Source organism: Zootoca vivipara, chromosome 10, assembly GCF_965207765.1.
Source record: "Zootoca vivipara chromosome 10, rZooViv2.hap1.1, whole genome shotgun sequence".
Classification (NCBI taxonomy): Eukaryota; Metazoa; Chordata; class Lepidosauria; order Squamata; family Lacertidae; genus Zootoca; species Zootoca vivipara.
Genome location: NC_142593.1, coordinates 59080001 through 59104681, shown reverse-complemented (window position 1 = coordinate 59104681; position 24681 = coordinate 59080001). Strand labels below are relative to the sequence as shown.

Below are 24681 nucleotides of genomic sequence, written 5' to 3'. Positions count from 1 at the left end.
TGTACCCTACTACACTTATCGCAGGCCATCTGCAGACTCTGCCTGATCTTTGATCATCGTTGCAGTAATGCTGCCATCTCACTTCTTTGCTGCTCGTCACTCAAGTTAAAACTCCTTATAACAGTTGGAATGTTTCTAAGCCTTCTGTGATATTACAACTACTCAATCAATGGCTAGGAAGATCTCACAAGTTAACTGCCTGTGTTTCACTTCTGCTTTTGTCAGGTTGCTTTATTTGCTGTGATTTTGGTGGGACGTAATGGAAATGCTGCTTCCCCCCTGGAAAATATACAGGACGTTTTCTGTGGGAAGCAAAGGAGAGCAATACTGTACACAGAGTAAAATCTGTTGCATTTCTTTAAAAAATACTATTTTAAAAAAATCAGCAAAAATGTTGGAAGTGCAAGGTCTAATAAAATAATTCCTGCACAAGTCCTTCTCTGGTACAGGATGCTTTTGTAATTTCTCTGGTGTGATATGGAAGTGCAAAAAGCAAAGCAGCAGTCAGTCCTGTTGGTTTTTCTTGTCCTAGTGGGAAGGACCCCCTAACTAAGTAACAATGAACTCAAGGAACACAATTGTTCATTGTGCATGTGGGAGGTGCTCAAAAGCTGAGCAGGTAGAACTTACAGCAAGAGTTTGATAATGATGAGATTGGCTGCTACTTAAATTTTGCCACGCAACTCAGATTTAAATGAATTTTCCTGCAATTTGTCTTCAAATGCAGACATTTAACTCTTGGGCTGTATAAATGAACAGGCTTTTTCAAGAGTAAAATTCATGCCCTGCGTCCAGGCTAATATGTTCACCTACTATAAACATTACTACCGATGATTACAGCTGGCATAAAAATTCCTTTTATATACATCATCACTGGCAAAGACTCGGGAGACCACCACAAATCATTTCAGACTTTTGTGTGTATGTGTGTGCAGCAACAAAACACACTGAACTATAAAACTGCCTGAGCTCCACGTCTGTTGGCTCAGAAATGCAATTAGCTTATTTAAAACCTTGTTTGTGCCATCCTTTTGTTTCAAGCCAAGCAAAGGCATTTGGAAGGGCTCACTTTTTTGAACTGATTTCAAGGAGTTTCCCAGTTCTGCCCACTTGGATCAAATGGAAAACCCTTTTGGGGCTTCCTTGCTACATTTTTAGAGGCCCCTCCTGGGCTGTGTTCAGAAAGTGGTGGTGGGGGGGTGAGTGTTCGGACCCCTGGGCTCTCACTTGCGGGGTGCCTCAGGGCTCTGTCCTCTCCCCTATGCTCTTTAACATCTACATGCAGCCACTGGGAGAGATCATCAGGGGGTTTGGGCTGGGTGTTCATCAGTATGCGGATGATACCCAGCTCTACCTCTCTTTCGATTCAGAACCAGTGAAGGCGGTGAAGGTCCTGTGTGAGTGCCTGGAGGTGGTTGGAGGATGGATGGCGGCTAACAGATTGAGGTTGAATCCTGACAAGACAGAAGTACTGTTTTTGGGGGACAGGAGGCGGGCAGGTGTGGAGGACTCCCTGGTCCTGAATGGGGTAACTGTGCCCCTGAGGGACCAGGTGCGCAGCCTGGGAGTCATTCTGGACTCACAGCTGTCCATGGAGGCGCAGGTCAATTCTGCATGCTCTGGTTATCTCCCGCTTGGATTACTGCAATGCGCTCTATGTGGGGCTACCTTTGAAGGTAACCCGGAAACTACAACTAATCCAGAATGCGGCAGCTAGACTGGTGACTGGGAGCAACCGCCGAGACCACGTAACACCGGTCTTGAAAGACCTGCATTGGCTCTCAGTACGTTTCCGAGCACAATTCAAAGTGTTGGTGCTGACCTTTAAAGCCCTAAACGGCCTCGGTCCAGTATACCTGAAGGAGCGTCTCCACCCCCATCGTTCTGCCCGGCCACTGAGGTCCAGCTCCGAGGGCCTTCTGGCGGTTCCCTCGTTGCGAGAAGCCAAGTTGCAGGGAACCAGGCAGAGGGCCTTCTTGGTGGTGGCGCCCGCCCTGTGGAACGCCCTCCCATCAGATGTCAAAGAGGAAAACAACTACCAGATTTTTAGAAGACATCTGAAGGGCAGCCCTGTTTAGGGAGGCTTTTAATGTTTAATAGATTATTTTATTTCATTTTTCTGTTGGAAGCCGCCCAGAGTGGCTGGGGAAACCAGCCAGATGGGCGGGGTATAAATAATAAATTATTATTATTAATTATTATTATTAAGCAAGAAAGAGGAAACGTCCACAACAGAGGTGGGGAGTTTCTTTCAGCCACATTCTGGGAGCCACCTTTGGGGCCTGGGGTCCAGCAGTTTTGGTGGGAGCAATGCATAAAATAGATGAGGCCACCCACCCATCAACACACTCCTGTGCTCACCTCTTCCACCACCCCACAGCACTTAGGCTTGGATGAAAGCATCGAGGCAGTTTGAAGATCATGCTACCCCATTTCCCCCCAGCTAGAGACCTACACAAAGATTGCTCCCTGCACAGCAACTGGGCTTGAAAACAGACCCGCTGAAGCCGACAGGGCTTTTTCAACTCGTATTGTTATGGTGATGGTCTCTAAGGTGCTACTGGAAGGATTTTTTTTAAAAAAAATTTCAACTATGTCAGACCAACATGGCTACCTACTTGTAACCCCAAATCTAGGTAGCCATAGGTTTTTTTTGGCACCTCCTAGCAAGCTTCTCTGCCCTTCTTGAGCACCCAGAAAGAAGCCCTCCAACTGCAGTTGAGCGGCTCCCTTATTCTGTACTTACCTGCTTTGCTGGATTTCTGTGTGTATGAAAGCACTGTTTGGTTCGGCAAACTAGAGGTTGCCCACCCAGGCAGCTGCAGAATAAGGGAACCACATGCCTGCTGTTCTCTGGCTGTGGGCATTGGACAGCCCAGGCTGGTCTTGTCGTATATCTTGTGATAAGGAGGGGCAGGAACCCAGAAGAGGTGCCGGTGCAGTGGATGTGAGCAGAACAAGGAGAGGGGCTGTTGATTACAACCACTGTAGCCCCTAAAAATGGCATTTGTGTGACCATCTCAGACAACAAGTTACTTCTTAATCTCTGATTTATTTGCTTGCCTCCTGAAAACTTGGTTGAGCCAACTCTGAGCCTTTTTAGGGTTGATAGCAAAGCATAATAGATGACACAACCTTGATGGCAGAAAGCGACGAGGAATTAAAGAACCTTTTAATGAGGGTGAAAGAGGAGAGCGCAAAATATGGTCTGAAGCTCAACATCAAAAAAACCAAGATCATGGCCACTGGTCCCATCACCTCCTGGCAAATAGAAGGGGAAGAAATGGAGGCAGTGAGAGATTTTACTTTCTTGGGCTCCTTGATCACTGCAGATGGTGACAGCAGTCACGAAATTAAAAGACGCCTGCTTCTTGGGAGAAAAGCAATGACAAACCTAGACAGCATCTTAAAAAGCAGAGACATCACTTTGCCGACAAAGGTCCGTATAGTTAAAGCTATGGTTTTCCCAGTAGTGATGTATGGAAGTGAGAGCTGGACCATAAAGAAGGCTGATCGCCGAAGAATTGATGCTTTTGAATTGTGGTGCTGGAGGAGACTCTTGAGAGTCCCATGGACTGCAAGAAGATCAAACCTATCCATTCTTAAGGAAATCAGCCCTGAGTGCTCACTGGAAGGACAGATCGTGAAGCTGAGGCTCCAATACTTTGGCCACCTCATGAGAAGAGAAGAATCCTTGGAAAAGACCCTGATGTTGGGAAAGATTGAGGGCACTAGGAGAAGGGGACGACAGAGGACGAGATGGTTGGACAGTGTTCTCGAAGCTACGAACATGAGTTTGACCAAACTGCGGGAGGCAGTGCAAGACAGGAGTGCCTGGCGTGTTATGGTCCATGGGGTCACGAAGAGTCGGACACGACTAAACGACTAAACAACAACAACAGCAAAGCATAATAAGCTCCTAACCGATGTAGTTCTTTTTATTGATGCTTAGCTTCCATCAGTGCCATATTTCTAGAAAAAGAGGGGCCGGAATTCACCATGAACACCTCTTAGAATTGCAACGGCGCCAACCTAAGAGGTCCCAGAACTCAGTTCCAATGAGTTCTGGCTGAAAAAGGCCTTGGCTTTCATGACTTTCAGTATTCGTTTATGGGGCCTTAGTTTTGATGTTAACATCAGTGATTTTATTGGGGATTGTTATGTATTTTAATGTGAGTTTTGGGGTGTGTGATGGGAGTGTTGTGAGTAACCTTGAGTTCCTTTGGAAACGGAATAGTTGAATAGTGTGTGTCCTATTTAAAATAACAAATAGTTTATACGATGGGTAACCTCGGCCACTGTTTTCAACAATATACACACACTTCTTGGATCGTAAGAAAAAGTTAAAGCAAGTCAGTGTGGTTTGCGGGCTAGAAAGGGTGTGTGTGTGTGTTTGCTCCCTTACCAGTGGCATCTTGTTAAAGCCTTTATTTGGAGGACTCTGGACAGCGAGCCCTTGCCATGTCTGTATGCATAATTAAAAGCAGAGAGGTGGGGAGAAGAAAGTGGGGGGGGGACGCTAAGGAAATGGTTTACCATGTTAAATGAGGAAGGGAAGGAATCGCACAGTGACAGGTGAAGAGCCGATTCATCTCCTCCTGGAATTTCAATGCTGCAAGCAAGGCAGGGCGCTTTTGCTAATATCCTTGCAAATGCCAAAGTTTGCTGCGTCTCTAGATCACTGTCCAAAACTTGTCGTTGGTCTCTGAAAGGCCTGCCAGGCTGCGCCTGCATATGAGCCATGGGGAGTTTGCGAAAGGCTTTGCGTTTGGGATTGTAGTCAGGCAAATTGATGACCATGCCGGCCGCTGTTGAATAAATCATCCACACTTACCTCGTTTGCATCTCTGAGCTCATTCCGCCTGTTTTTATCACCACCGCCTCTGTCTCTGTCTCCGGTCTCCCTTGCTTTCTTTTGTTGAATTATGATGTCCCACCCATCCTGCACTTTGCATCCACTTTCTGTGAACCAGAGAGCAGCCAAGATGGTGGCAGAAATGTCTGAATGGTTTGTTGCCATTTATACCCCCACTGTTCAATCACATATTCATGATAAGTTACAATAAAATTAAGGGGGGGGGGGCACATGCCTTTGAATAAAAACAGCAGATTTGTAGAAGGATTGTAAGAATGTAAGATCTGAGTAAGGAAGGAACAAATCAGCATAGATTAGAAGCCTGGGAGACTAAAAAAGCCTTTGCCTGGCATTGGAATAATTTGGCACCTGGTGAGTTTGTTTGGGGAGAACATTCCAAAGTCAAGGTGCCACCACTGAAAAGGTTCTGCTAAGTATTAACCTGCGGAACCAATGGCAGAGACACCTGTAATAGAGCTTCTGATGACAAGTGGTCCTTCACCTACCCTGGTCTTGAGCCGAGCAGAGCTTTAGCGGTCAGAACCAGCACTTTGAATTAGGCTTGGAAAGAAACTGGGAGCCTGTGTAGTTTACAAAGTGTGAATATAATACCTGTATGATGTTATATATTGGATGGGAGTATGTATAGTTGAGGGAGTGCTGTCAGTAGTAGGAATTCCAGCACATTTCCCTGATGGAATTGTTTGCTCTGCACATGTGGCAGGCCAAAAAGACTTATTCTGGGAGGATTGGCACCCTGGCCAATTGCCTGGTCAGTATCCCATGAAACACAGTGCCACTGTGTAAGTCCCAACTAGCCTTTTAACGTTTTGCTATGGTGGCATTTGTTCACAAGGAGTGAGAACTACTCTCTCTCTCTCTCTCTCTCTCTCTCTCTCTCTCTCTCTCTCTCTCTCTCTCTCTCTCTCTCTCTCTCCACCCCACCCCGATCCTGCAGGAATTGGGTGCAAACCTAACAGCGTAGCAAAACATCTCCTGCTGGTCCCCTACTATAACAGCAGGCACCTCTGAACACAAATTGCCTAGGATTGCCCATGACTCTCAATTTTGTTTTTTTTTTTACACAAAACAAGGTGTTGATGTTGATTGAAGAATTGGCTTGCTGCCTCCCTAGCACAACTGCCCTTAAAAATGGGCTTGCTGTCGACTCTGTTGTTAATTGCTATTACTTTACTTCCTGTTTTTAATTTCATCTTTTTTAAAAAAGCTAACCTTGGATCCTGGTTTTCTGGGATAAAAGCCAGTGGGGAGAACTGCCCATTCACCATTCACATTTGTAGAAGCATATTGTTAAAGGTTCCAATAAGTTAATTTAATTGCTTCACAAGAACAATTGTTTAGTTTTGTTTCTGTAATCAGGATGCTGATGATTACATCATCTTGTTTTTTTGTTTAAAAGGAATGCTTAAAAGATTGTTCTTTATTCGACCAGGCAAACACCCAACGTTGTGTGTTGGAGTCATGGAAAAACTGGGCACCAGAAACTGGTGGCTTGTGGGAGAATGAACATGTTGTGCAAAGCCCTGTAGAGGGGGGACTTGTATAAATTAAGGCAATCTCTACATGGCCCAAATTGCAAGGCAAAACTCAGTAATATTTGGCCCATGTAGCAGGATTCTTGCATTTAGTCAGGAATCTAGATGAAAGGAGATGAATATTTTGTTTATGTAGTTATAACTTATTCTCTCTAGACATTCTGAAAGAGTCCATCTTCTTGCTGTATGGCTCTTGTATTTTGCTCTGATTTCTTACCTGGACAGCAAAATCAGATTTGCACAGAATAATGTGTTTGACTTCATTTCTCTCTCTTCCCCCCAACCTTCCCACTCCCTCATCCATGAGAAATGTTTTTGTCCTTAACTTGCTATCTCACCTCTGCAGCAGCAATACAGAGAGTGCCAGGAACTTTTGAGCCTTTATCAGAAGTATCTCTCGGAGCAGCAAGAAAAGCTCACATATTCTCTTTCGGAGCTCGAGGCTGCCAAGCAGAAGGAGCAGCAGGTAAGTGCCTCATCCCTTCCACCAGCATTGTTTCCTTTTGGATGGTTGCTTTTCTTGAAATGGCCCCTGCAGCCATGGGGCTCCAACGGCAAAAGTTGGAGCATTTAAACCTGCTGTGCTTCCCTAAAGGTGGCAAGTCCTCCAGGCACCCTTCCCTTCCTGTGGGGCCCAGAGGTGAGAAACCCCTGTTGAAAAGCATCTCTGGATCAGCAGCACAGCGAAATCATTGATCATAGCTTGATGTGTGCTTTGCTTTCCAACACACAAAGTACAGTGGTACCTCGACTTACGAAGGCGATCCGTTCCGCGGCGCTCTTCGGAAGTCGAAAACTTCGGAAGTCGAAGCGTCCATTTTGCGCATGCGCAGAATGCGTGCGCAGCGAAAATTCTTCCAGATTAGCGGACTTTGGAAGTTGAAACCTTCGTAAGTCGAGGCATTCGTAAGTCGAGGTACCACTGTACGTTTCATTTTTCCTCCCTGGAACCAAGCCCAATAAGAGAGCATATCATATAAAACAATGGAAAAAACATTTTTAAAAACTCCCACAACAATAGATTAAAACAGAAGATGAAAGAACAGTAACCCAGCAACTATAAAACGGCAGTCCAACTACTGAAGGGTGTGATGAGGACAGGGAGGGACCACCTTCCATAAAGGCCACTGACCAGGGTAACATGTCCTAGCTCCTCCAGAAATGCCACATAGAACAGAGGAGGTGCTGGTGACTGTCAGGCAGAGAGAGATCTGGCTTTTCCTATTGAACTAGGACCCGTGGACTGCTCCCCATCCCCCGTGGCGTAGAACTTCTGCCAAGTTCAAGGGCTGACAGCCTTTTTGGGCCAGTGGGGCACATTTGCAGCCCTAGCTCCTGAAGGCAGATGGCAGCCCTTGCAGGGGGCAGGGTACTGAACCAGCAAAAAGTACTGGAGCTGGTTATAAACTCTGGACTTGAGCAATTTAAGTCCAGTTGCAAATTAAGAGCACAGCAATGAAGGAGGGAGGAACCCATTCTTCCTGGAAGGAACCTACCCAGATGTCCCCTCTAAGCCTCCTGACAGATAGTCTCCATCAGTTTTGTTGTCACACCCTCCTTGAAAGACCTGGCTGGACTGTTTCCCCTTCTGATACTCGGTTGGCTGTCCTTCTTCGCTCCTCAAAAGGCAGCTGGGCTTCAGGGCTTTCTTTAGTTGTCTTCTCCTTCTCACCATTGCAGTGCTGCAGTGAATGGGAAGGACCTTTTAGACAAGAACCAACACCCCTTCGTCCCAGCTCTCTTTCTATTGGATGCTTGCTGCCCCACCCGCTTTTTAATATACAGCAGCTGCTGCGGGAAAGCCTAGTACGTCCTCTATGTGAGCTGTAGTCTGGAGCCAGCAGGAGCCCCCAACACCTCTTGGAGTTTGGGGAGCACCATTCTCAAGACTAGTGTGGAGGTGGAACCAGCCAGGGGCCAGTTACAGTAACAAAAATGGGACAGACTTTGCATGGTGCCTAAAAGATAGTAAAAAACCCATGTCAGGTGCCTACATCCAGACAGGAAGTTCTGCAATTTGGGTGTCACTTCAGACAAGGCTCTTAATCTTTGTTCTCCAGCAGCCTTATGGAGGCATACAGAAGAGATTTACTGTGATGTGAACATCATATAAAAATATACTTTTAAATTTTTTTTGCCACTTTGGGAGAAGAATGGAATAAGGTGAGTTTAGTCAAAAGTGTATGGTCTTAGTTGTTTTTTAGTTGTAGTTGTCTTAGTTGTAGTTGTTTCCCTGACTAAAACAAGTCATATTGCTAAATCTTTTGGAGCATCGACTGTACCCAAGTCAGAATTTCAATTTCAAAAGGCTCTGTGTCCACTTCAGAGTCTCATGCAAGAGTTTTCTCTGTTGTTTCAGAAGAACAGTAATCTTAGAACCGCAGGGGCATGCATGTGTGAATCAACCCATGTTCTTTGCAGCAGCCCGAAGACTGCAAGTGCTGTGGTACCTTGGGAGTGTTTGTCTCACTAGTACTGCTTTGTCTCACTAGTACTGAGTGGGCAGGTGGCCTTTTAACACTGAAGAATACAGCTGTGACCTTCTGAAATACTTTGGTGAATGCAGACTTTGAAAAGGTAGAGGCTGCTATCAGTCCTTGTTCGGTCTCTCTTCCCAGATTTGTGACACTGTCCAATTCCTCCCTTCCTTCCGTATTCTCGCAACTTCCAAATGCAGTGGATATTCTCAGTTCTAAGACAGAATAAACGAACACAGCGTGAACTAGGTTTATGTGGCATATGAACATAGGAAGCAGCCTTATTCCTCTAGCTCAATATTATCTACACTAGTGATATATTTCTGCAGTTTCTGGATATGGATTGTTCTTTGTAACTTTACCAGAATTGTCTGCTTTCTCATCTTGGTGCTGCTATTTCCCCCGAAACTTTCTTGTCTGTGACTACATACCGCTCTCAGCTCTGCATGGTCTGCCAGGGACACAAGGCTTGTGGCCAGCTGGGTTTTCATGGCGCAGATTCATCTAGTAGCTCAGTACCATGTTGCCATCCTGGATGGATGCATGAAAGTCAAATTCTTCTTTTAAAGCCATCTGAGTGATGGAGAAAACAGTGCCTGATATTGAGAAAAAACTTTGCAGGAACCCTGCATCCCGTCGAAACTGTGAATCCAGCAAGCTCTTGGTTCAGCTCCGCTGGGTCGTCTCTGGGATGCGGAAGAACCTTTTCTCGGAGGGTGGAGTCCCAGCGGCCCTCGGCTGACAGCCTGGCGTTCCATTCTGAGCATCTGTCTTGGCAGGAGCCCCACAAACTTACTGGGGAAAATGGTGCCGTGATGATTTAAGACGGAGCCCTCGTGGAGTCAATAATCAGTAGCTGGAACGTGGCGCTTCCTTTTTTGTGTGTGAGATAAAGTTAATTCCATTTGAAAAGATACTTAAGGTGACATGAATTGAATTATTCAAACCGGCTTTCTCAGCATTAACTCTAGGTTAATATCTCATGATGCCTCTGGTTTCATTATAGGAGTTTTAAGTACATAACTTTTTATAATAAATTCAATACTGAGGAGCTGGGCTGAAATTGGTTTACTTTCTAGCGAGCCATAAAAAAGCAGCATTAATTGTAAAGTGAATATTGAAGTGGTCACTGAAGTTGACTCAGACAGATGCAGAGATAGCCCTTGTGATGAGATATGTGGAGCAATAAGTTTCTGCCCTGACATTAATAGAAAATACCATCTATATTAAAATGTAGTTAAATCGCTTTCATCAAGAAAGATTTTAGACAGTCTCTCAGCTACTCCCAAATGCACTTTCTTTGCTGCTTTTCATGAAGCTTTACTTGGATGTAAAGAAAATTGCCCTTGTTCTAGGTAATCAGCTCTGACCTAATTATACAGTCCTTGCTTCGCTGCCATCTCAAACAGTGGAAAGAATCCAATTTATTTTGGCGAGAAATTGTGGAAACGCTTTGCAACTTAGAGGACCTGTGCTTCTTTTCTCCATTGCCGAATGAACCTCTGCACAGGGGCTATTTTGAACCTCTCCCATGGCAGGAAGGGCAAAATTATTTGCCAGGCCACCCCTTTTTCACATTAATCCGTTTGTTTGTGCGTACAGCTGGCGGCACTTTGGTTTCTTACTTTTAATGTTCACTACATCTGCAAATCCCTTGTCTTTTGGGTTTGTTGGCAATTGTTTGTGGCTGAACTGGAAATAGGAAAAGCTAGTAGAGCGGTTCTGCACTTCCCAAAATGTAGTAGGTTTATTTTTTAATCATGGACTAGTACTCTTGAAGGATGCAGGAGTTGCCTAGAGGCTTGGGAGGAGCCTTTCTCCATGGGACTCTATAGGGGCGCAAAGGCCAGAGCTCAAAGAGAACAAGCTGCCACAGGAACATGGGAGGCTGCCTTTTGCTGAGTTAGACCACTGACCCATCTAGCTCAGTATTGTCTGGAACAGGCATCCCCAAACTCGACCCTCCAAATGTTTTGGGACTACAACTCCCACCATCCCTAGCTAATAGGACCAGTGGTCAGGGATGATGGGAATTGTAGTCCCAAAACATCTGGGGGGACGAGTTTGGGGATGCCTGGTCTGGAAGGTTTCAGGAAGGGAGTCTGTCCCATCCCTATCTGGAGGTACCAAGGATTGGATCTGGGACCTTCTGTACTCAAAGCAGATGGTCTACTGCTGTACAATGGCCCTTCAGTCCAGATGGAAAGGATAAAAATATGAGGAGCGTACGAGGAGCGCTTGAAGGAGCTGGATATGTTTAGCATGGAAAAGAGGAGACAGGTGATTTGATAGCCATCTTCAAATATCTTATGGGTTGTCACATGGAAGAGGGAACATGCTTGTTTTCTCCTGCTCTTGAGGGTAGGACTTGAACCAGTGGCTTCAAGTTACAAGAAAGGAGATTCCGACTAAACATATCGAAAACCTTTATGATAGTAAGAGCTGTTCGACAGTGGAACAGACTCCTATGAGAGGTGGTGGACTCTCCATCCTTGGAGGCTTTAAAGCAGAGGTTGGATCGCCATCTGTCATGGATGCTTTAGCTGAGATTCCTGCATTGCAGAGGGTTGGACTAGATGACTCTTAAGATTCTATGAAAACTGGAACTCACCACCAGACAGGAGGGTTACTGGAGACCACAGAGCTCTTGAATCCCAGATGTGATTGTTTTTGGATGTTTGGTTTTAATCAAACCTGAGAAACCAGCTTTTGCTAAGATACCAATCAGTATCAGCTTTCTTCCAAACTACCTTGAGGAGTGAACCTCCTCCCTTTCCCTCTGCCCCATCCAGACGTGGACTACTAAACAGCACCAAACATTCCTTCAAATATAAATTAGTCCTTGGGGTACTTGTGTTGAACAGCAGCTTTGCAAATTGCACGTTTTCTTGCATACGTGGATGGGTGTCTCAATCCATTTCAAGTTTCATCCTGAGATCAGAGGGTAATAGCAAATGGGGCAATTTCTCTGGAGAGGATCCTGTATAAAAGGGACACTCAACCACCTGATAGAGATTTGCCAGCCCAGCTGGGCTCTGAGAGGAGTATATCTATATGTACATTGCAGGCATCCTGTTATCTATCCAACTAATAAGCAGAAGCCGTATATGAGATTTCCAGATTATGTGATTGTTGTAAAGCTGACTGTCACCATTCCTTTTGTGAGCACCCGTCTTTATGTCTGTTAAATTGGTGTGAGTGTGTGGTTGTCTTCTCTTTGTAAAGTTCTTTAGCTTAGTGGTTAAAAGTTGCTAAAAATGGAGTGAGTCCAAATCTTTTCATGTGCTCTTCGTTCCACTCTTCCACTAAAGACACCTGCTTCTGATTATGGTCAGAGGCAGATGTTGGACTCTATAGAAAGATGACCCCCATCCCCACTGTGGACCCTCCCCCCCAATTTTGAATTTCCATGTGATTTTGCTTAAGGTTCTGCTGTGTTTAATTTTGACTTTCAGATTCTGTTTTGAGTGAAGCTGGGTGAATAACTGGAGTGTGTGTGTGTGTGTGTGTGTGTGTGTGAAGTGTTGTTGGGTTTTCCCCATGTACAGTACATAAAATCCATAACAGGATAGCATTTAAATTTTCTGTGACACTGTCCTTCTTTAAATATGTTATTGTCTTACTTATTATAAATATTGTGTCAGTATACATGCTGATTACAGCAAAACAAAAGATAGGCCTGTGTCTCAAATAACAGACTCTACATTAGGCAACAGGAGAGAGACTAAGGCAAAGTTACCAAGAGATAAATGCGAATAAGCGCAGTAATACAGTACATGTTAAATTGGTTTCACTTATGAATGGAGGCTGAGATCCCAATAGTGGGCTTTTTTTTTTTTTGCATCAAGACTCCTTGTTCATACTTGAAGCTCCACCATACTGCCTGCTATTTAAGTAGCCGCTAACCTATTCTTGACCAGTGGTATATGAGGCAACAGAGCTTGTTCGTAAGCATGCTTTAAAAACATAAGGCAACGGCATGGATTACCATTTAGCCAATTTGGATTTATCATAGTTTGTCTGTTTTGCAGCTGCATCCTCAAACTCCAGTTAATAAGCTTCTGACATCTTACTTCCATCATTGCTGTCTCGGTAGTGTTGTATTTCCATGCCTTTAATAACTCAATGTAGACTGAAAGGATAATACTGAAGGAATTGACTGAGCTAATTAGACCCTGATTTGTCTTGCTGTCCACAGCATGACACATATTCTTGACATAAATAGGATAAGGCAGCCTGGTTATCCTTTACCATTAGCCACCTGCAAATAGTTTCTGGCACGCAGACCCAGGGGATTGCCAACTGATCCCAATTCCAAATATGGCAGGGTCTTGGATCTCTCTGCGTGTAAATCAGATCCTGGCCATTGGCAGTCTTTCTGCCACTTGAACGCTCTGTCCTTGGAAGTAAGCAAGTCACACTAATTACCCTGGAAAAATATTTCTTTTGAAAGTCTTTTCAATATTTCCAGTACCAGTTCAGACTGAGAAAGTTCAATAGAAAGAAGAAGGTCTTCAGTACGCCAATAGAGATGGTGCCTGTCTGATCTTCAAGGGAAGGGAGTTCAAAAGGGAAGGTGGCCTAGCACAAAATGCCCAATGTTCCACATTGTGTGGAACAGACCTCTTGATAAGACGGTATCTGCAGGAAGCCCTCCCCTGCAGAGCACAGTGACCAACTGGATGCATAAGAGGTGAAATGATCTTTCAGGTATCCTGGTCCCAAGCTGTGTAAGTATTTATGCAACTTGAAGTTAGCCTGGTAGCTCATTGGCAGCCACTGTAATTCTTTCAGCAGTGGAGTAACGCGTTGGCAATATTCTGTCCTAGTGAACTGTTGAGCTGCCACATTTTGCACCAGCTGCAGCTTCTGGGCCAACCTCAACGGCAGCCCCACATAGAGCACATTGCAGCAATCCTGCCTGGAGGTTCCCAATGCATGACTACAGTGGTCAGACTATCCTAGGCCAGAAATGGCTGCAGTTGTTTTAGCAGATGAAGCTGGTAGAAGGCACACCAATCCACTAAGGTCTCCTGAGCCTCTACTGGTAGTGACAGAGATGGACCCAGGAGCACCTTCAGACTATGAACCTGCTCTTTCAGGGGTGCACAACCCCATCCAAAGCAGGCAATTCACCAATATCCCAGACTTAGGAACCACCCCCCACAGTGCCTCCACCACCAATCCCAAGCACTTGTCCAGGTCTTGCAGACTCTCCTGATTCAGATGTTATAGAAGTATGTATCCTCAACATACTGATGGCATCTTATCCCGAATCTCCTGATGACTTCTCTTAATGACTTTGTATAGATGTTTAAAAGCACATGGGACAGGTTGATGCCCTGTGGCATCCCATAGCACATTGCTGGGGTCCGAAAGACAATCACCCAATGTTGTTCTCTGAAACTAGCCCTGCAGATAGGATCAGAACCACTGTAAAACAGTGCTTCCATTACCCATCCCACTAAGTTGGCTCAGAAGAAGACCACGGTTAACGGAATCGAAAAGCTGCTGAGAGATCAAGTAAGAATAACAGCTCCATACTTCCCCCTGTTGTTCTCCTGATAAACGTCAACCACCAGAGCAACCAAAACTGATTCAGTCCCATAACCAGGCCTGAACACAGATTGACATGGGCTTTACCCAAGAGTACCTGCAGTTGTTATGCCATGGTTTTTTTCCAATTCCAGTAGTCGTATCTGCCCTCTGATGCTTTTTAAGCAGGCTTTCGTTATCTGAGGAGCACTTGTGAGGAAACAGTGGTCCTCCAGATGTTCTTTGAACTCCCATCAACCCCAGCCAGTATGGCCAGTGCTTGGGGATGATGGGAGTTCAGCAACATCTGGAGGACCACAGGTTTCCCTCCCCTGCTTTAGGGACTCAAGTCAAGTTCCATATGTCCAATCTGCAAGGTCTTCCTTGTGGGCTTCCCCAGGGCATCTGGTTAGTCACTTTGAAAACAGGATGCTTGTCTGGGTTGGGCCACTGGCGTGATCCAGCAGAGTTATTCTTATGTTCTTATTCTGTTCTTCTGAGGATGGTCACCAGTCACCCCACCTTCCCTTCACCTCTGCTCACTCATGCCAAAATAAATTATTATAATGCATTGGAACTGAAAGAACAGGAAGAGCAGCCACCACAACCAGCTGCTGAGTTGTCCTTAAAGTGTAAGAATTTCCATTTCAGTCTCTTTCTAACGACACATCTGAGTGCAGGATCTACAATGTTACTCTCTATTTTCAAACCTGTAGGAATTTGCCTAACACTTAAACGTTGCAGAGCAATCAAGTCTGATAGCAGCAGGCTAAATATCAGTTTCTGAAAATAAATTTTAGACGAACGTATTCTCCAGACAATTTGACTTTTAAATGTTTAAAAGTGACATCTTTATACAAGCAAACACTGGCTGAGGCAATAGCTACAAAACCCGGACGTTTCCCCTGCATCCTTGTGCTTTTCACAATAGCCTGTTAAAAGCACAGCTGGCCACAATGCAGCCTTTTACTGTTTTCCCTTGGAATAATTTACTGCTCTTCTGACCTATAAACAGATAGCCATTACTGTGTCTTAGCACCACAAAACATTCTGGACACATGCTCGGAGGTGATGCGTGCTTTTAAATATTGCATGTGTGAAAGCTTTTATAACCAGGTCTTTGTGAAATGGAAACATTACATTTCCTTAAGCAATGTTTTGTATCTTTAAGCACCAAGCAGAAACATTCTTCTTTTCCCAGGCCTTTGACCAATTAAACAATCTATTTCCTTTTTTTAAAGGGGGTGTATTGTTTTTGTTTGTTACTATGATATGTATTTTTGTGTAGTAGTATAATGATGATGATGATAATTTTGAGCAGGTGATTTGTTGCTGCATGGTTTCCATGCTTGTCTTTCCCCTTGTACAAAGAACAACCCAATTTTGGCTTTTATGAGAGTTGATTAAACTTAGAATCTCAATGCTTGATGTTTTGGTTGATCTCAGTGGCTGACCCATTTTTTAACCAACCCCCACTCAAAAAAACTAAACTAAACTAAAAACATGCAGTGAGGTTGAAGAATACGCATTCGCTGCTGAAGATTTCTGCTTCATCCATTGTAGTTACTGTGGGACTGTGGTAATGGGAACCACCTGTCTGTTATGTGCTTCATTGTGCCCCATCTACCCTTTAAAACAGGCATCCCCAAAAGTGCGGCCCTCCAGATGTTTTGGCCTACAACTCCCATGATCCCTAGCTAACAGGACCAGTGGTCAGGGAAGATGGGAATTGTAGTCCAAAACTTCTGGAGGGCCAAAGTTTGGGGGTGCCTGCTTTAAAAGCTTATTGAGAGGCCTGGATATAATTGAATTATGTGTAGCGGAGGCCAAGTTTTCTACAGAGAAGCGATGTGCAAATAAAATAAATAAATGAATAGAGGACTTGCCCTCCTCCAATCCAAACTGGGACTGTTGCAGGGAGATGTGACCTTAACCCTTTTTGTATTTGGTCCCCTATCTTGCTAAACTTGGGAAGGTAGAAATGGCATGAGAAATGGTAGAGTAGACTTCTCGGGCAACTCTTTATTAAGTTCATTGCTCCTCCTGCTTGCTAAAGGAGGACTGTGCTCCTCCCACAAGCGGAGAGGGTGTTCCTTGCTTTCTGTTTACAAAGCACCAGCTCTTGGAGGAATGAAAGGAGAACCTATTTTGGCCCCATGCATTGGTGCTGAGCATGTGCTGGCAGCACCCACTGAAGGGAGAAGGGAATAAATGGCTGGTAAAAGGAGATGGGAGTAGGGAGGACTGTCCTCAGAAACCTGAATCATTTTGAAGATAATTGATGCAATTGTAGATGAGAGAGCAAATCCCAGGGTGTATTTCTTTTCTGGACTCCATTAGGAAAGGAAATTGGACGCTGTGCTGCTTGTAATCCCTTAGCAGTGGGTTCTTCAGTTTCAATCTCTTTTAGAATGAGAAGGAACACGTCCAGTCACCTATTCCAATCATCTGACATGATGGAATTCCTTGCTACAAGTTAGGGAAATGGTTACTGGCTTAGATGGCGCCCAAAGGGAATTACACAAATTCCTGGAGGAAAGGTCTATCAGTGGCTATTAGCCCACAGTGCCTAATAGCAACCTCCAGTTTCAGACAGTGTTTCTCTGAATATCAGGTTCTGGGGAACAAGCGACTTGAGGATGCCGGGAAGGGGAAGTCTGTTGTCCTCATAGCAGAAGTTAAGTATCTGGTCTCTGTCGAAAACAGATGGCTGGATTAGATGGGGCTGAGATATACTCTTAGGCTCTTAAGGCCGGAGTTCATGTGCTCAGGACATTGGATAACTATCCTGCACAATAGACCTTTCTGAATGTATTCCCTTTAATTTGCTCCCAGATCAATAGGAGCATTTTCATAAGAGACGTGTCTTTTGTTTTGTCTGTCTGTTCCCGCTTCAGTCCATGCTTAAAAATGAGGCCAGTCTCATCTCTGCAGGGAGGACGTCATTTAATGTGGGCCCACCACTCGAAAGGTCCTGTTTTGTTGTGTTTTGTTTGTCTTCACCAGCCACACAGTTTTACCTAGGATCTCACTTCGGAAGTTTCCCTTTTGGAATGAATTTTACAATATGTCTCAAATAAGAAAGGTGCCCAGTTAGAGCCTCTACTCATTTGAACTGGTTCCAAACATGCTAAAGAGTCTATCAGAATCATAGGAGCTTTCACATTTAAAAAAGGAATTTAACATTGATTTTAGGTGAAAATTTTTGTTGCCTGTTTTTGTTAGGAAGATGTCATAATTATTTCAAGTGTAATGGCCAATTTTAGTCATGGATGAAGATCATATTTATTTCCATGCTTTACATTTCTTCTTCCTTTAAAACATGGTAGTACCACCTTGATCTTGGAGGAGACTCTTGAGAGTCCCATGGACTGCAAGAAGATCAAACCTATCCATTCTTAAGGAAATCAGCCCTGAGTGCTCACTGGAAGGACAGATCGTGAAGCTGAGGCTCCAGTACTTTGGCCACCTCATGAGAAGAGAAGACTCCCTGGAAAAGACCCTGATGTTGGGAAAGATGGAGGGCACAAGGAGAAGGGGACGACAGAGGATGAGATGGTTGGACAGTGTTCTCGAGGCTACGAACATGAGTTTGACCAAACTGCGGGAGACAGTGGAAGACAGGAGTGCCTGCCGTGCTTTGGTCCATGGGGTCACGAAGAGTCGGACACGACTAAACGACTAAACAACAACAGTACCACCTTAGCTGTAGCAATACTGCCCACTATCGCATTGCGGTCGGTGACAGGTGCAACAGCCTTCTGGTGGATGAGGGGACTTTTGGTTTTATTTTCACTAAGACAAGGTCGGGCAGCACAACCGATCCAGGCATGTTGTACCTGATTAAAATGCATCAGTTAACATTTACAATGAGATTTCACACACTTTTTAATAACTTTTCTTTCTCTCTTTCTCTATCAAGTTCCATGCTGGCTGCCTTTTTAGGCAGATGATGATTTATGGAAAGTGATCTTGGTGTTTATTTGAACAACCAAATGCAATAAATCTGCTAGCCATTTCAAGGGAAAGTTTATTAATGCAAGGCATTATTCTGTTCAATATCGTGTTGTCTTTAAAATTAAGCAGAGCATTAGTAATAATGAAACTGGCTTAAATCAATACAGTCTTGGTATGAAACCTTTTGCATGGGTGGGGGTGAATTGAGCAGTATGTAATGTAACACTGGCATTTATAACTCGGCAGAAAAGAAAAGACGTCCAAGTGAAATTGAATCTCTTGTCTACAATTTTGTGTTTGGTTGATTTGAGTGTTTGTGTATGTGGTGTTCTTACAAAACTTATAGGACTTAGAAATGCAACACATAAATAATAAGTCTAAGATGTGATTTATACAGAACACTTGTGGTATGGCTTTTGCTTGAAAACAGAACTTCTAGGGTACCATATGGTGTGAAAATATGTTTGCACGAAGAACCAGCTATGCTGTTGACCAGTTTCAGCCATGTTAATTAACATAGTCCTCAAGTTCAGTTGTTGTGTTTCCCACATACACATAGGTGCACGATGGGCAGTGTCGTAAACATGGAAATCAGTTCCAGTACACGCTATGATCAGAGCATGTTTATGTAATGGGCCCAAGGCTTTTGGTAGCCACCAGGAGCAGCTGAAGATCCAAACCCTAGAATACCAGGTGTTTCATACATAGAATATATAAGGGGTGTGTGCGTCCATGTGTGTAAATTGTGGGGGGTTGGACCAGATGCTTTGGTTCCCTCTAAGATTCTTTGATTCTATGAAAATGCTTTGGGAAGTTGTTTGCTGTGTGCACTCAGAATAACACACAATAGCACAGCCATTATTTTTCGCACACAAGAACATATATTTATTAGGACTGATTTCAGTGGTTTATTTAAGTGTGCAAATGATGAGGAAGGAAATGTTGGTGTGCAGGATTAAACTATTCACTTCTTTGGTTTTCACTAACTGTGCACTAAACCACAATAAAAGTATCGTGAGAAAGGTTGAGTGCATCCACCACACTACACTTGCCAGAGCAGAAGAGCCCCTTAAAACCTTGATTCCCTGGTTCTTTGCAAATGGACAAGTAGGATTGCACCAGAATCCCTTAGTGTAGCAGCTTGTATTAAGCTGGGGAAATTCAGGGGGATCTTATTGGGTCCTATCTCTGATCCCTCGCTGACTGCGTAAAAGTATAGGTGTGAGCTTTGGGAGGCAATGTGGACCAGGGTATTTTATAGATGCAAAGACTATGCTTACCCTTCATTCTAGGGGGAGTTTTTTTTTTTTTTTTAAGTATACTGGATATAGAAAGTTTGGGCAACACTGCTCTGGCTCCTGAACTTTGGCTTGCTTACCTCCTGATATGTTTCCATCATATGACAACCATAAGATTCCCATACTGTTGTAGGAGTGAAGGGTTTTCAGCTTCTCCCTCAGGAATGTCCCATCCCATTCCTCTTGGTCAGTGCCATTTGCACAAGAACAAGGAATATCCAATCCACCGTTTGGATCTATGCAGTTGTTGCAGGAATTCTTTTATCCTTTATATTTCCACTTTTGTACCTCGTTTGAAAGGAGAGTGCTTTTTTCCTAATTATGTACAATGGGGAAGAGAGAATGTTGTTGTTACTTAAAATTCATTTACCCCATCATACTCATCATGTCCACACACATTGGCACACATGCTAGCTAAATGTATGCATATACATGTGTATATATATATACGGATATGTGCACACATACGTTCGTATAAGGAGCAGCGGACACACACATACATACAACCCTTAAATACAGGCATAGGCAAACTTGGCCCTCCAGATGTTTTGGGACTACAACTCCCATCATCCCTAGCTAACAGGACCAGTGGTCAGGGATGATGGGAATTGTAGTCTCAAAACATTTGGAGGGCTGAGTTTGCCTATGCCTGCTTAAAAACCTCAGAAAGTGTTAAAAATCCTCCAAAACACCTCACAAATTATTCCTATATTTTCACTCTCAGACCCAGTGTATTTCTTATGCTGAAGAGTGTCTGTTTCCTTAAAGGCAACACTACATGTCCTGCCAGCTGCATATATTTCTGTCAGTACGCCCTGTTCAGCTCACGTCTTAAGCGCTCGCATGGGCTAGGCGACTGGAGCACCTTCACCGACCTTCCGGTCACAGGAACTTAGACACTGCATTCCCGGAGAACAGGTCCTGGTGCAATGGACTCACATCTGCTCATTGTGGGCACCTCAAACGCAGCAGAGTAACAAGCTGTGGAGGTTTTGAAACATACCTAATTTATTTCTAACAGTCACTACATAACACTACAGACATACATGAGAAGAGCAGTGCCCACGCACCCATCTTATCTCTACGTAGATAAGAGCGAAAACTTTTCAGGCAAGAGACGGAAGAACCAAAGAGCAGCTTCCGCCCCCTCCTTTCTCATATCATGAAAGCAAAACAAAAGATCAGGCGATTCTTGCAATGGGAGGGGTGAAATGCCAACAATTTCCACAGAGGATTGTAATATAGGTTGGTCTTAATATCGCAAGCCTGTAGAATATACCGCCCTCCCTTCCCCATAGATGTCCCTCTACATGCGATAAACGTTTCTGGATTTCTAGTGGGGAAGAGTAGTAGTATTCTCTGGTTCCATTTCTTTTCTGCTCCATATTACTCAAACGTTTATGCAAGCATAAAGCAGGGAAAATGTAATCTGGTACATATGGGAAGTTGAGCCCCACGAACACAGAATGCCCATAATATTGAGATGTCAGTAGGGGAGATGGATGAGTGACAAGCGTTGTGGCTGGTGAATTCATTGCCTTTCTTTCATTCCTGGAGACATTGAAATGTAATGAAACTTAAACATTTTTAAACAATGCCCCGATTAAAATTTAATAGCAATGAAAATGAACAATATTCTTACAGGTTAGAAATAGTCTTCATTATTCTTTTAAAAGTTCATATCATAAGGAGCAGAATAGTTAATAAGCGCCCTGAATATTTTTTCATATTATGTACACTGTTCAGCTAGAAATTTAACAAGGATTTTTAATGAAATGATGGCAGAAATCGCAGTTTTATTGCATCCCTTTGCAGAATATCTCCTGTGAGACTAAGCTAGAGAGAGTCCAATATTAATGACTTTTCATAGGAGCTGAGCAATAAGTTATGGGGAGCTTATAAAGATGATAATTTTAGGCTGCTGTTTGGATAGCTAAACAGCCTTTTGGAGAATTGCTGCTTAATAGACACATCATGGGAATTAAAGACATTTGGATGTTAATTTGTATACATATTCTGCTATAGGACCGCAAAGAGATTCGTTTTTACAGATACTTTTGTTTGCTAGTCTACAGAGAGAGGAGACGAGAATTCATTTGCTGGAGAAATTCTGTCAACTGAGGACTTAAGAGGACCTTGAGAGTTGTCAAAGGGCCCATGTTCATCCCCCTTTCCCCCACATCTCGCTTTTTTTTAATAAGAATTGAAGAGTGTTCCATGTGATCCTAGTATGGTTTTGTTCTCATTAAAATTTAAAGAAATTGTTATTTTGGGAAATGAGAATTATGGCTGGGGAATGAGCACCAACAATATTTACAGAAGTGCCACTGCCAGCAATCTAACATGCAGTGTTGACTTAGAATAGATCATGCCATCTATTGCCCACTTTGCAAATATATTTTAGTATATTGCCACACACCTATAAAAATAAGTGAATGTCTACGGGAGCTGATCTGATACTGCAACCAGCATTTTTCAAAAACCCTTCACGTGTTCCAATTTCCCATATTTTAAATGCAGATGTTCATCAAACTTTTAATACCAGGGGGAGGCCTTGCTTGAAACCTTCTTCAGAGTGAAGCACTGGGTGGCAATAAACTTAATTCTGGCTTTTATCTTTCTTGGTTCCACCTCGAAGCTTTTAAATATAACATTTTTGAAGTAAGAGTTTCTTTTGTGTTAGTCATTTCTATGAACACCTGTGAACTGTTGAGTTTAATTGGCCTGCAGCTGGGGCTGATTGTTGGAATATTGTTGGGGAGGGGGGTAGCCTGCTGATTGGCTGTCTTCATATTGTGTATCATTATCTCTCCATTCAGGTTGGGATTTTTTAAATTATTATTTAAAAATGCAGGTTATGATGGAGGTTTATGGATTAGAACTTTAAAATAAGAAATGGAAGGCCTTGCCTCTGAGTTGAGATTGGTTCGACATCAACAGCATGTTGATCATCTCAAGAGCAACGCCAACTGCCTTGATGAGCAACTTGTCAGAGGTCTGCAAGGCTTTTTGAAAAGGGGGCAACTTCCTGGAATTGCGAGTCGGTTCATCTTTCTGATGGTGGAACGTGACACTTTCACTCTCTTGCATTTTGCAAGGAACTTGAGGGTTCTGCATGGGGGCTGTCACAAAGGAAATGGCTCCCCAAACATTCATCTGTAGGGCTTGGGTCTCTCTGCTTTTTTCTTTTTTCTTTTTTAGCAGCTATTTCACATTGCTTGCCTCGGAGCCATGGCATTCACTTCTGCACAGATACGCTCCAACTGCAGTTACACTGATTGGCTTCAAAACACTCCCAAACCAATAGGGTGCTGGGTTCAGAGCTGTATGCCAGTGTTTTCCCCCCTAGTAAAATAGATGCCGTACTCACCATGATGTTGTTACTGTAAATGCCACACTTTTCAACAACAACAACAACAACAACAACAACAAAAAGAGGTGCTGGTACTGCAAACCTTTGAGTATCCTCGGGGGGGGGGGGGGGAAGCACTGGCTGTATCCTGTTTGTATGGATGCGTTCAGCATGTTCAGAGCATGGCGTGGGGAGAAGCCTAAGCGCCAATCAGCTTGCGGTGATCTCCAGTGATGCAAGATCACTGCAAGCTGATTGGCGCTTAGGCTTCTCCCCGCCCCATGCTCTGAACAGTCCAGTAAGTAGCACTGAGCTTGGAGATGGCCTCTTCTCTGCACTCCCTCCCAGCAGTCTCTGCTGAAGAAAGACCCTGGATTGCCATGTGTAGGGTTGTCATATGTCTGGGATTTCCTGAACGTCCAGTTTTGGGGGGCCAGCACCCCCGCCCAGGCGGATTTTTGCATTTTTGATTAAATTTCTGGGTTTGGGGGATGTTATTTTTATGTTTTTGGCATTTTTTGGTGGGGCACGCGCATGCTCAGAAGGTGCTGTGCCCTGGAACAGGAAGCAGGAAGCAGGTGTCCTGGAGTGACCTGCTAGGGGTCACACTAGGTCTGGTGTTGTTCCTGGCTGCCACCAGGCCTTACACGGCCTTAGGGCCACAATAGGCCCTATGCCAGTCCTGGTGGCTACCAGGCCTTGCGAGATCTTCCTGGGGCCGCTCAGCCTCCCATTGTGAGCAGGTGGTGTTTGTCCGAGTTTTTGATCCCCGGAGTAAGGCAACCCTAGCCATGGGCTGATCGGGGCTTTCGTTGCTTTATATACACGTGGGTCAAGAGGTGTGTGTCTTTCTGGTGTGTTCCAAATCACCTCATTGGCTTCCATCCACCAGAGCCCAGCAACCTTCCAGCAGTGTGAAGCTATGAAGAAGCAAAGTCAGAACCTCTACCGAAGGCGAAAAGGGCTCTGTGGTAATGACCTGAAGCTTGTATGCTTTGCTTGTGTTCATGCCTGAAGCCCTCACAGACTGCACCTGCAGCAAGTATAAGTTGGCTGCACCATTAAAAGAGAACGTAAGAGGATTGGAAGAACGATTTTCTGCAATTCATCTCATTATGGAAGATGAGAACTTATTCGTGATATTTTTTGGTGTGCCATCTAGTTAAATGGAGGCTAGAGGGTAATGCTGTCAGGTGGATTCAAAAGTGGTTGGAAAACCATGTCCCAAAAGTGTTCATTAGCTACTGGAAGGAGGTTTTAGGTGCAGTGCTTCAGCGCTCTGTCCTGGGGCCAGTACTCTTCAACTTACTTATTGAGGACTCAGATCAGGGAACTTTTTTGGACCCTAGAACAGCATCCCTTTCTGTGCAACTCTCCAACCACAATATAGCAGTAGTGGGCAGGTCCATAGGTGTGGAGCATCAAATCTGAATGTTACCTTTGTGTGGTAGGCTGGTTTCGATACACATTCAAATACCCCTCCCTATCCAGGCAAGCAAGAGGCTGCATGTTCAAAGTACAAGGGCACATTCAGGCCAGGGGAGAGTTCCAAGGGCCAGACGGAGAAGACTTGAGGGCCACATTTAGTCCTCTCACCCCAGATTCCTCACTCTGTCTTAGATGAAAGGGGGGGAGGCTATTGTGATTTTAG

General features: G+C 44.2%; 1 protein-coding gene across 8 annotated transcripts in view; it reads left to right on the top strand.

The window, feature by feature from the left end:
* The window catches only part of KIAA1328 (KIAA1328 ortholog), a 200859-nt gene that overhangs the window by 80948 nt on the left and 95230 nt on the right, over nucleotides 1-24681 (top strand). For all 8 annotated transcript variants that reach the window (XM_088652812.1, XM_035100609.3, XM_035100608.3 and 5 more), the window contains one exon: nucleotides 6750-6877. In XM_088652812.1, the coding sequence (XP_088508938.1) occupies nucleotides 6750-6877 (128 nt within the window). The remainder of the gene's footprint in view (nucleotides 1-6749; nucleotides 6878-24681) is intronic.